The 13260-nt window shown below is 41.8% G+C and overlaps 1 protein-coding gene and 1 long non-coding RNA gene across 3 annotated transcripts in view; one reads left to right on the top strand and one right to left on the bottom strand.

The window, feature by feature from the left end:
* Window positions 1–523: 523 nt before the first annotated feature.
* On the top strand, window positions 524–751 carry LOC107837229 (uncharacterized). The gene is made up of 2 exons (XR_001663239.1): window positions 524–595; window positions 704–751. It is a non-coding gene; the product is annotated as an uncharacterized LOC107837229 (long non-coding RNA).
* Window positions 752–4398: 3647 nt separating this feature from the next.
* The window catches only part of dyrk3 (dual specificity tyrosine phosphorylation regulated kinase 3), a 20987-nt gene continuing 12125 nt past the window's right edge, over window positions 4399–13260 (bottom strand). For both annotated transcript variants that reach the window (XM_007561243.2, XM_016676026.1), the window contains exons 3-6: window positions 9900–10102; window positions 9516–9810; window positions 8071–8487; window positions 4399–7065 (exon numbers count right to left, since the gene is read on the bottom strand). In XM_007561243.2, coding sequence (XP_007561305.1) covers window positions 6334–7065; window positions 8071–8487; window positions 9516–9810; window positions 9900–10102 — 1647 coding nt within the window. In that variant the 3' untranslated portion in view covers window positions 4399–6333. The remainder of the gene's footprint in view (window positions 7066–8070; window positions 8488–9515; window positions 9811–9899; window positions 10103–13260) is intronic.

Consider the following 13260-nt stretch of genomic DNA (forward strand, 5'->3'; position numbering starts at 1 on the left):
ACATTTAAATTATTCTTCACTGCTTGTGTATTGATCCTGATGAAACATATCGCAGGAAACCCATTAAGATGAAATTCTTTGGAGGAATATGTCTGAGTTTAGACATTATAGTTAGTGAGGTTACTAGATTAGAGTAAAAAAAAACAAAAAAACACACACAGCTACTTTAAGATTCAAATCCCAGTAAGATCAACAGAGTCCAGAACGGCTTGTTTGTTTGTTTGTTTGTTTGCTTGGCCTCTTATTTGAATCATGACGACAGTGAGAGCACAACGACTCCAAACAGAGACACACCCAGAAAGAATGAAAATGATGCAGAACCTTTTGTTTTTTTTAAAGAACCAGCTGGCATTTAAAGACATGAGCCAAGATTCTCTGACACACAGCCAACCACCCACTGCCTCCTTCTCTGTCTCTCTCGTCGTAAAACACTCACATTATCTTGTTTTCTGCATTAGCTAATGTCACCCAACCGGTTTCTCCCCCTCCTCCCCCTCCTCCTCTCTTTTTATTGTGTGTGTACCTGACTCTTTCCTATCTCCAGGAACCTGCCTGCAAGTGGGAAGACCCATGAATCACAAGCGTGGATCATCAGGTGACCGTCCTTATGACGGGATAGATTCATCAACTTGCTTCTTTATTACAGACATAATATATTGAGTCTGGAAAAACATGCAACACCTGGCATTGTTTTTCTTTCCAGTAAGCCAATCGAGAGTTGAATCACAGAATGAAGCGTGCCACAAAGAGGTTAAAGGATTCGGGATGAGAACCGTTTCAGACTTGCAGTTCTGCTTCAGGGCTGCTAACCAGAACAGCCGCTCAGAGACTTTGACAGAATGTCACGGCGAATGTTTAGATTTGACCGGCCTTTCCTAGAAATACCGTTTCAAACTCCACCATTGTAACGTGTCACTGCAGGTCAGCTGTGGCTGCAGCAACAAACATGGCCTCGGCGGTCCGATGGAGATCCAGCAACTACTTCAATTTTGTAGGCTGTATTTGTTTCCTCTTTGGTTTTTGCTGTAGAAGAAAAATAAAAGAAATTAGAAATGCTGTTGCTATGTGAAAAAAGTAATCGCTCCCCCTCATGAGTCTTGCATTAACTATTATTATGGTTTTAGGACAGTGGATAGACTCACTGCCAAACCTGGAGAATAAAAAAATAAATGAAAATAGCACCAGTCAGACAACACGAGGTAAGCTAAAAGACTGACAAATGTAGCACACCATCCCTCTGTCTGTTTCATCTAAAGGTTGAGACGGTTTTATTAAAACATAATGCTTCTTCGATGTGAAATGTTTCTCTGAAAGGATAAATATAATCAAATTGAAGGATGGGTTTTAATTATTTTTTTTTTTTTCAATTCATAGCTGTAAGACGTGAGGGCCGACAGGAGCGTATGCGCTGCTACTTAAAGGTCAACGCACACGAGGAAAGAAATTAAAAGGGTGACAAGAGCAGCAATCAACAGGGAAGATTATTTATTTATCTGCTAAGTTATGGACCCAGTGTACAAAATGGTTCAGCTTATCTTCCACATGAAGGAAAAAAGTATGTTGAAAGTAATTCGATTGTAAGAGTGTCCTGACCAACATTATCAGGGTGTTCTTTGTAATTGATAAGCAATCCTTTTTTCCTATGTGACTGAATAATTGCCGTGTTTTTTTTTATTTTTATATCAGTTATTTAGATAAGTTCTCTAATAATAAGGAAGTATTAGTTTTACAGGTCGGTGACTCATCAGAGTCCCTGGGTGTTCATCGAGTCTGTAACCTGATCACCGACTGAAATCGAATTCTTCTTAATAGTGAATCAAAACCAGTTTGTGTCACAATGCAGAAGGTCGGTGTGGAAAACCAGACAATGAAGAGCTTTCGCTTGAAACAGTCAGAAGTTACCGAACGCTCATGGTTGCAGTGAATGGTGTATTAACCTGGGGCTTGTGATGCTTTGTCTGAGCAAAAGCGGTAAGGTCTGACAACGATCAAATCCAACGAAATCCAAGCAGGAACTAAATAAATACATTTGAACTTGAGATTCACTCCAATGAAAATAAAGGCAACGTTATACACATATGTTCACACATACATACAACCCTGTTTTTTTGTCCAAATATCCTGTCATCGGTCAAAAAGAAACTACGGGAATTTTGTAGCTGCTGACAAGCTTCCGGTGTAATTCGGGCAGGATATGTGGCCCCTCTTACCGGAACAGGTAGAGCTCATTTAAACTGGTTTCCTGTCATGGAACTCCAGTAGCTTAATGTTGACTTGACTTCCCAAACACACATTAATGTGTAGTTTATAGATGTGTTATTAACACTTTATAAATCATTAAGAACAGTTTGTTATGCTTTAATAAAGGGTGAGAAGGAGACAACATCTACTGGTTTCTTGTTAAATAGTGAGCCAGGTCTGTTCACCTCTATATTTTATCTAGAGTTGTTATATTAAACATTTCAGACCACCTTGTAAGAACAATAAGTATTTGTAAACATATTTTTTAAGTGAGTAATATGCTAAATAAATATTTTTGTAGCATTTTTTTTGCTAAAAAAAATGCATTTCTCATTTTCTGCAGATGAATACTAAATTTTTGTTTAGAATTTTGGAAACATGTCAGTAGTTCAAAGAATAAAAGGACAATGTTCATTTTACGTAAATATATAAACAATAAAATCAGAGAAAGTGATCATTTTAAGAGGTCTCTTAATTTTTTTCAGAGCTCTAAAGTGGTACCTGTAATTGTGGGTCAATATCTACCAAATTTATTGTTACCGCAGAAACCTCGGTACACTGTATTAATATTTGTACTTATTATATAAGTATCACAGATTCAATCTTTCCAAGAAGATACAACCCTGAAGCTCAAATAAGACAAGATAAACACTACCACTATCAAATATGTATTTATTTATAAAAAGTCACTTTGAAATTTCATCGCAGAAGACATGTTTTCCTAATATAGTGACATTCTGATCGTGGTCAAATAGCTAAAATTTGACCAAAATGCTTTTCTCCACAGGGCATTTGGCTCGTCCACATGGGCAGCTGCAAATGTCAGTGAGGCTTGAGGTTGTTGGGTTTGGACCAGACTCTTCTTCAGTCAGCACTGTGTCATTCAATGTCCTTCACTGGTGGTCCAGCATAATGTACTTTATTGACTGGATTATTACTTCCTCTGTTATTTTTGAACATCCTAACCAACTTTACTTCAGTTTGGTAATCCAGCGGAGGATGGAGCCCAAACACACATCCAGACTGGTTTCAGAATGGATTAAACGGACTAATATCATTCAGGAATGATTTTGACCTTTGCCCTTTTCAACAAGTCAGTGCAAAAAAAAGGCTTAAATGGAGACTACTAATTCTATAAGAAAAGTGATGAGAATCCGAGTGGCTTCTTTGCGACTTGGAAAGGGACCAAATGTTATAAACAGTCCGTATATTTGATTTATAGCATCTATAATTATGACTGTGTTTGAAAATCTCAAATAAATTTGATCTTTTTAAATGAATTAAGTTGTTTGTTTGAAGCTTTTCCAGGCATGTCCAGCTGAGAGGAGACCCAGAACTCGCTGGCCGCTTCGCGACCCGATCTCATTAAGAATGGATGGATGTTTGTTATCTCATCCCATGACAAAAAAAAAAAAAAGTCAAATGCTTCACTACAAGTCCAAAACTAATTAATACCAGTATTGATTGTGCTTTAAACTTCTGAATTGTAATCTAAGCCCAAATTAATGTGATCAGATTTGCAAAAAGAAAAAAAAAAGAAAAGAACAGAGAGCAGCAAATTTCACTTAACAGTAAGTTTTATTTTTTTTGTAGAAAAAAACTATCACAACTTCATTTGGTTACTGTACATTTCTCTTTTTCATGTCAGTCGCTCTGTCTTGATAACAGGTTGTGATTTCATGCTGAACACCAAACACCCGGCCGACCAACTCGCACACCTCTAGCGCAACATGTCAGTCCACAACTTTCTCTTTGTCCACTTTCAGGTTTTACATCCTCTTGATAATCTCATGTGAAAAGCAATTAAAAACGGAGGAGTAGTACAAATCCCTGACAGAGTCGCTTAGAAAACGAGGGCTGAGAGTCTTTAAACGGTGTGGTCCATAATCAACATGCACCTGACGGGTTTCAGTGTTCGGACAGCACCATGTTTCACTGTCTGTGCGTCAGAGAGGTTCCCCGCTCTACACCAGACAGAGAGGAGAGGAGATAGTTGTTGGGTGAAGAGAGGGCGATGAATCTAGGTCAGGTTGAAGCGCATGCACACAACCCGCCCTCCCGTTAAAAAAAAAAAAAAAAAAATCAGAAATGAAATCTCTCGCTCTCTGCAGACAGATCTGCATGCGCTGTTCACCCGCTGCCGTGGCGACTGACTGAGTGAGGAGCACAGTGAATGAAAAGGATGCATCAAGCATGTCTCCCTGAGAAACACATCGATCTTCAGTACCATAGTAATCCTTTACTTTAATCGCCATCTTTTACATCTGGGCTCATTTTAAAAATATCTCTGCTCTTTCCGTTACCTCACAATATCTCCGACTGACAATTACAGCGGCCTATCGCAGGGCGGAGCGCGTGTCGAACATCCCAAACTGTCGTAACAACCGCCCTGCGTGTTTTTGTGTGCACTGCCCTGGTTCTCTCTCTACATATTAACCAGGTGACGTGAGGCGGCCTCTCGTAAAACCAGCCGCGAAGCGCCGAGTGGTGCTACTGTCCTTTCCACCCGCTCTTCTCCCCCTCCCCCCCCCACCAGGGTGGTGAAACTAGGAGAAGCCGTAAATAGGTTGCCCCTTGCCCTCTCGGCTAAAGCACACACACATTAATGTCGAACAGCAGGCTGGTGTCCTTAAGGCAAAAGGAAAGACAGGAAGGAAGGTGCCTTGGAAAACTATTCAGACGTTTTGAACTTTTTTTTTTTTTTTAAACACTTTGACACGTTACAACCACAAACTCGCCGGGAATCATCCCTTAAGGTGGAAGAAGGTAGTGGAAGCATCATGGTGTGGGAACTCTTCACTTTACAGTGAAGAATAATGGAAACCCAATTTATTAAAGTAACACAAATTCTCAAATATTCTTAAAATTTGCCCCAAGTTTATTTAATCTGCACCACAACTGCCCTCACCATGTTTACAAAGTTATGCAGAATGGTTTGCCTTGGTAAACCAGCACAGAAATAGAGATTGTGATGGCGACACAGTTGGAGTTGTCCGACTGGCCCCGTCCCTCTTTACTAATGCTGTAAAACATGGTAGTGGCAGCGTTATGGTGTGGGAACGCTTCTGTCCAGCATGGAAGCTCCCCAGAATTGATAGCTGAAGCCTCTCGAAAAAATCTTTGGAAGGATGCAGTCGGGTCGTTTGATCATTTTGACTGGGTTTCCATTAATTTCGCATAAAAATCCAAGAAATGCGCCTGTTCTGTGACTTCAGAGGAAGTTTTCCAAAGAGCGTTGCTGAACAAACAGCGTCACGAAGACCACGGACCAAACCAGACGTGTCAGGGAGAAACCCGCTGTGCTAAACACATCCCCAGCTTGGATGTTTGGAGGTTGCAATATGACAAAACGTGAAAAAAAAAAAAAAAAGTCAAGGCAGTGTGAATATTTTACAAGGCACTGCGATTTGTAATTATTCCCCACAAATAAAGCCAGACCTGTTTTACCTCCTTAAAATCGTCGTGAGCATAAATTTGCATTTGTGTCGCATTTCTCTTTGCCGTCAACTTCCGTCGGCCTAGCACGCACCTTCTTCCCAGCTAGCTCTCACCTGATAGGAGTAATCTCTACAGCCCTTTTCAAGTTTTGCACGTGGAAAGAGAGAATTCAAAATGGCGGTGTCCTGTGTGAAGTGAGCCAAGTGACAGTGCAGGTGTGCTCGAGTGCGTTTTCACTACAACACTCATGAGAGATCAAGCAGAGGTCTAAAAACATCTTCTTTTTGACAAATAAAAAGCTGTCCACTCACAAGGAAGATTTCCGTTTCCCCCCCCCAAAAAACCATCATCTAAAAATCAACAGGCTGTAAACTGAAAAATTCACAGCCATTAAAGGAAATCCTCTGTATAAAAACCTCTGTGTGATAGTTTGTTGGGTTTTTTTTTTTTTGTTCGTTTGTCGTCATAATTTCTCTTTCTTTGTTTCGCTAATATTAAAACCAGAAACTGGGGTGTCGACACCTCAGTAGAAAAAAAAAAACAAATAGAAGAACAACCAAACAAGTTTTAAAACCACGTCCTCCGTGTGTGGACTCCTCCTGAGGAGTGGGTGGAACGAGCAGAGGAGTCTCTCTGTTTTTTTTGTTTTTTTTATTAGGAGACAAGTTTAGGTAGGACTGTGCGAAGAGGGATGGTCTCCCCTGAATCTCCAATCATGTTGCTCTTGAGTTTGTTGCCGGGAGCCGTTGTGCCCAGGCCCTGTCCGCCCTTCGTCATGATGGAGGGGAAGGAGGTGCTGTGGTGCTCGGGGAGCCGTTTCACAGGCGCCCCTTGGCTCTTCTCCGTCCCGGGGAGGGGCTTGGGAAGCCGGCGGTACAGCCAGGGGTGTCTGAGGGCCTGGCTAGGCGTGAGGCGGGAAGAGGGGTCCCAGTCCAAACACTTCTTCAAGAAGTCAGTAAAGGTGGGGTCCTCGCAGCCTTTGAGCGCGACGCTCCAATCCTTGCTGCCCGGCGGGCCCCTCATCTTGCCGCGGCGCGAGCGCGACCCCGTCAGCACGGTGGCGCCGGTCGGCAGGGTGCTGACCCCGCAGTAGCGAGGCTGACCCTTGGAATTGATGAAGTTCTTGGCTCTCTTGGCCTGCTCCAGGATCTTCTGTGGGGGCATGCCGAGCAGCTCCATGACGCAGGCCAGCTGGTCACCCTCGTCCTCACCGGGAAACAGCGGGTAGCCCGTCAGCAGCTCGGCCAGGATGCAGCCGAAGCTCCACATGTCGATGGGAAGGCCGTAGCGCGAGCCGAGGATCACCTCCGGAGCCCGGTAGAAGCGGGACTGGATGTAGGTGTAGACCCGCTGGTGCTCAAAGCAGCTGGAGCCAAAGTCAATCACCTAGCAGAAACAGACGGGGGAGGGGGAGAGAAAAACAAAAAAATGTGGGAGTCAGCATCAGGTTGGGAAAAGCGGTAAAAAGTCTGCAGCATACAAATACTTTTTTTTGTTTTTACGTATTTGTTCAAAGTGTCACCATGTTGTGACAGTACAATATGAGACAAATAACCTGTGAATCAGAACCAGGGGGAGTGTCTCAGCGCTGTCAATCATGCGCATGTATGCACGCCGCTCCTCACCTCCTCCCGCCTCTTCTCTTTCTCCAAGCTACACTACAGCTTCTTCCTGACAGCAGAGCCTGCTGCTAATGCTAAAGCTAGTTAGCAGAGCCACTGATGACGGTGGATAACGGTAAGTTGTTTCTCTGCAATAAGCACACTGAGCAGCGTGTACACATGCTTGATTGACAGCACTAAGACACTCCTCCTGGCTCTGATTTTTTGGTTTTTTGGCCGGAACGGTGCATTTCAATGAGTTCAATCTTTTCACAGATGATCTGCTTCATAACAAACTGTAATGACATTGAGGCAGTTTTAACAAATATATAAAAAACTTTTAAGAAATGTTACAGACTTCAACTTTAAGGAATGCTAAAGTTGAAGTCTGCTATCATGAAATTTTATGATTTGTTTTATTATAAAATAATACAAATGATGCTTAGAGAAAAATTTTGTTTACTGCCAGCTGGGTTGCAAAAATTTCTTACATGAATCCAAATATGATTTGCAACATGTTTATAAATTTACAAAAACGAAACAAAAAAATCAAGGTAAAAAAATTAAAAATAAATAAAAATAGGAATTAAATTATAGGCTGATGAACTCATGGATGATAAGAAAGAAAGCATTAGATAGCGTAGGACAGGAATAAGCCCCGTGTTTCTGTCTGCAACAACTTATTCAAATTGTTGCCGTGTTTTGGAGTGTACTTAACAAATTACTTAATGACTGACTGAACGAATAATAACCAAGAATCATATCAGTGTGAAGTTGTCAGGAGCGCTACCTTGATGCCGCTGCGGCCCTGCTGCTTGAGCAGGATGTTCTCAGGTTTCAGGTCGCAGTGGATGATCCTGTGCCGGTACAGCGCCTCGAGACACTGCAGGATGGAGTGCGCAAACTTCCTGACCAGCGGCAGGCTGAAGCCTTGGAACTTGTTGCGCTTGATGAGCTCGTACAGGTTCATGCTGAGCAGCTCGAAGGTCATGCAGATGTGGTTGCGGAAGGTAAAGTTCTCCAGCATGTGCACCACGTTCATGGCGCCGTTGCGGTCCTGCTTGCGCAGGTGCTCCAGGATGCGGATCTCCTCCTGCGCTTGCCGGTGGAAGCGCTTCTCGTTGCGCACCATCTTGAGGGCCAGGTGCTGCTGCAGCTTGTGGTCGTAGACTTTAGCCACCTGTCCAAAGCTACCCTTACCGATGATCTGAGGAGGAAGAGGAAATCGATTCATGACCGAACTAAATCAGTAAGAAGCTTGGAAACGGGTCCAAGCCAGAGTTGGGTGGTGATTCGTTACATTTACTTGAGTGACCTTTTGGAGAAAAATAAATAAGTAAAATGACTTTTAGGAGTATTTCTACTACACTGTAGTTTTTGACTTTTCCTTGAATAACTTTATTATGAAGCATGGCTACTTTTACTTGAATAAAATGTCTGGATACTCAACTCACTATGCGTAACTTCACTGGAGGAAGAACAAGCTTGTTTTAACCAAAAAATAAAAAATAAAAATAAAAATCACCAGACACAAAAATAGACCTGGGGTTTAATTAGTGTTTTATTGAAAGAAATTAATTTTTTTATTTTGTAATTATGTCATTTATATGAATTGTTGTCATTTTGGTCTTTAAAATACCTAAATTTTCACAGAAATTTAAAAACTTTAAATGACAGATGTTTGACGAGTTACTCAGCATTTTTACCAGGTTCTTTTCTACTGTTAACTGATTAATTTCTTAGATGGCTACTTTTCAGTTTACTTGAGTAAAAATATGCCAAAGTAGTTTTCACCCCACCTCTGGTCTAGGCACTCTTTAGCTCTCTATCCGTTCCCTAACTTGTGTTGTTCACAGTTTGTAGCACCAAAAGAAACAAACGGCGCCGTTTTCTGACGTGCAACCATATCAGTAGTGACATCATTTGCCTTATTTGTAATGAAACCAGGGAAACTCCAGGTGGAAATGGGCGTGGTCTAGTCCGACAGGTACAGAGTCATCCAAGCATGAGACGAGATCAAGTTTTTGTAGCTGTGACTCATGCTGAAAGAATGCTGCTAATCTGAAGATTAGTGTCACCAGTTACTGTTTCTTTTTTTTCCTTTTTTTTTTTTTTTTTAAATCAAGGTAGTTCCAGGGATTTCTTTGGAATTTTTTGGCTGTAGCATCAGTTTTATTTTAAAGCAAAATTCAAGTGTATGCGGGTCTTGGACCCAAAAACGTTCATTTAGGTTACCTTCAGGAACTCGTAGCGGTACGCCAGGTGGTCGTGAGGGACATGAATGTAGCCGCCCTGCTCGTCGTCGTAGCCGCAGTTGTTGTTTCCGCCGGGAACGACAGGCCTTTTCCTCGCGTTGGGTCCCACGAAGTAGATATCCGGGTATGCTTGGATCTCGGTGTGCTCCAGGGTGGTCAGCTGGGACCGGTAGAGTCTCAGAGCCTGCTCGGGACTGAGAGTGTTGCAGAGTTTGCTGCCGTTCCCAGCTCCTTGTGATCCAGACGATTCAGTGGAGCCCTTACTGGAGTCAGAGCTGAGGCAAATAAAGGCGGCAGGGTAAACACGCCGAGTTCTATCTCGCCTTTGAGGACGCATTTGATAACTGGTGTGTGTTTTCCTCACCTGTCCGCACTGTGATCCTTGGACAGGGTGGAGACGGTGGTTTTGGTGGGCGTCTGGCCAGTGCTCCCAGCGTTCTGAATGACAGCTGTGGTTATAGCGTTGATTTTCCGGTTATTGGTTGAGTCTTCATACAGGTACTTGACCTTCAGCTGGCCACCTCGCACGCTCAACTGATCCCTCATTACGACTTTGTTACCGACAACCTGTAAGCAAAAAAACAGATACATGTTAATAAATGCAAAAGGGCCGGGGGGAAAAAAACAACAACAACAAACATCTCTGATTCTCTATAATTTCAAAAGGAACCAAAATAACATGAAACATCTTACCCTAAATGTTGAATTATAATTTATGTGATAAGTAGAGGGTGAAGTATTCGATTTATTGTGACAAAAAAAGAAAAAAGATGTGAATAACTGCTGCAGATAAAAACAGAGAGCTCAGCATTTAGCAGAAGTAGGTCAGGTTTTGATGAAGAAAAGCAGAAATATAAACAACCGACTTCTGAGTGGAGTGTTTAAAGCCAAGCAGCCTTTCTGCAGCTTGCAGCTGGTAAACTGGCAAGACTGGATCTGGATCCAGTCCGACTGAAAACTTTCCAACGTGACAAACTCCAACACCTCACTGGAAAACCATGCAAATGAGCTAAGCCACACCCACCTCTGTGTTTACAAGGTTGTTTTCTTTAACATCTACACCAAACTTGTAGAAATATGCATTACCCCTTTAACCTTTTCATGGAAAACCAGGAACTCAAATGTGTTTTGGGGGGATTTTAAATGGTGGACGAACACAGAGTATTACGTAGCTGGTGAATGTGGCGGAGCAGCAACTTTGTGGAACGAACATTTTTCGTTGATGACAGCCACTCCACCAGCTCACATTCTTCTTAAACAATAGCAAAGCCATGCCATTAATTCTGAAGTCTTGACTTTGACTAGGCCACAGGGTTGGGTGATATGAAGTTGAAGTTTTATCATAATATTTTGCAGCACTACTGTGATAACGATAAAAGTGACGCCAACAACTACTTAACTGTAACTGTACGGCTGTGTGTCGCAGCTATTTTAGCCCCACAAACTCAAATGTTGCTCTTCAGAAACGTTCCCATTTGAAACATGCTTCTTTTTAGGACACCAGCCACATAAAGAAGTGTGATTTGTATCGTTGAACTGCAAGTCGTAACTGCATTTCAATGGGGTTTTTTTTCAACTTTATTGACATTTATTGGTGTTTTTATTGAACAAAAATATTACAAACCAACAATCCCAGCGGCATGGACGGCATTGAAAGTTTTAAGTGTCATTTACTGGAACTTATCATGACAACGATAAATTAAAAAAAATACAGCGCTATAAGGCATTTATAGATAATGAATTGCATGACAATTCTGAGCAGCTTCCTTCTATCCATACTGAAGAAAAGTATCCTCACAGCATGATGCTGCCACCACCATTTGTCAATGCTGGCATAGTGTGTTCAGTCTCCTTCGTTTGCCAATTAAGTAACTTTTGTGGCCCTGTATTTCACGTAGGGTCGAAAGCTTGATGGTGGATGAATTTAACCACATGCAACTTTGTTGGTCAGTCACGTGGAGGTTTTTGGCTGTAACCTTTAGCAGATGTCACAAAGAGGGTGTAAAGATGAAATGTAGTCAAACACTGTAAGCAAGCAACCTCAAAGCACTACAGCCACATGTAGCTCATAAAGTTCAGTATTTAACTCCTCGAGGTAATCATAATGTTTCTGTTAGGCCAAGACCTCCAGCGTCGACCGTCTCTGTGCTACGACAAAGACAGGATGCTGTCAACAACAATAAAGATTACTGATAGATCAAAATATCACACTACATACTCGTAAAGTGAGATATCACTGGTTGTTCAAAGGAAGAGTAGGGCTATAAAGTCTAAAAAAAGGTCTCGAGCCTTTCCAGTAAAGCGTTTCCTTCTGGCAATGCCAGGAATTCCTTCTTCCACGCTGTCTGACCTTCTTCTTTCTCACCAGCGGAAAAACCCTCCGCAAGATTATGGAGCGCAGAGGAAATAATAGTCATTAAAGTCAGATTACGCTCCCAAACTATAGAAGCAGTGCAACTATAAAGACAAAAAAAAAAAAAAAAAAAAAAAAGAGTCGGGCTGACTTTTCTTTCACATTTGAAAAGCTCCTCTTCTAATCGCCAAGTGGTTTTGGGAGGAGGAAACCGTCTTTCCTCGACGCTGAAATGACCGAAGCCGAGCTAATTTACAGAGACAACAAAACGAGAAGTTGTGATTTAAAAGCACATGTTCCCTTGAAAGAGGACTCAGTCGGGAGAGTGTTTATGTTGTAAGTTTGAGACCCCGAAAATAGACGAGGTATGCAGGATTGGTTTCCATACATGTCGCCATGTAGCCTGAACTTATTACGAGCCTTTCTGCTGAAGCAGTGTCTCACGCAGCTGTTCTGCAGTCACAGTGAATGTCATCTATCGCGACCCCTTTGCTTTTTTTTTTTATGCTCAGGGAAACACGTGCACGCTCGTATAAAAAAAAAAAATAATCAAGGGTTCATGCACGTGCCGCAGTATAATGGATTACCCGCTGACCGGGCCGCGGGTGTTATAAACAACATAAATCGTTTTGAAGCGCGGACAAAAATGGAAACAGGAAGCAGATTTCTAACGCAGGTATTATTGAGGGTAATGCGAGTTGTGTGCGAATCTGTACTCTCCGACAGATGGAGAAGAGCTTATCGCTGAGCTGTCAGAAACACCTAAGGGCGCTTTTATTTTGCGCCTGAGCACACGCAGGTTTCCATCTTGTGTAGCACCTACAAACACAGCAACCTTTGGTCAAAGTCGGCTTTAAACCGGATCCACGCTTTCCATTCATGACGGAGTACTTTTCCACATTCACCGTTTTCCAAAAACATTCTGTTAATTCGGGAAGAAAACGTGAAGCTACTCTGTCTTGTGTTGCATAATTATGAATATTTTTGTTTAATTTTAAATGTTTGAGATTTAACAAACAGATAAGCCAAAGAAGTCCAAAAAATTTGACTTTGTTAGTTGCGAGTTTTACACATCAATCAATATCTTTCTTCGGCATCTCGCTCAACTCGACTTCAAAGTCTTAGGAACACCCAGGAAAATCTAGTTTGTTTATATCGGTTTGTGATGCATTTATTTTGTCTGTAAAAGCCATAAGTATTTTTGGAATAATTAATGCTTATCACCAATTACAGCAATAATTTGTTCAATTTTTTCCCCCTTAAACTAATAGAATCTGCTTACAAACCCTTTAAATGTCTGCAAAAGCAGGGAAAGTTCAGCATTTTCCATCAAATCAAATTCCATAATTTTCCATTACTATAACAGTGGACA

The sequence above is a fragment of the Poecilia formosa genome, unplaced genomic scaffold (genome assembly GCF_000485575.1).
Source record: "Poecilia formosa unplaced genomic scaffold, Poecilia_formosa-5.1.2 Scaffold124, whole genome shotgun sequence".
NCBI lineage: Eukaryota > Metazoa > Chordata > Actinopteri > Cyprinodontiformes > Poeciliidae > Poecilia > Poecilia formosa.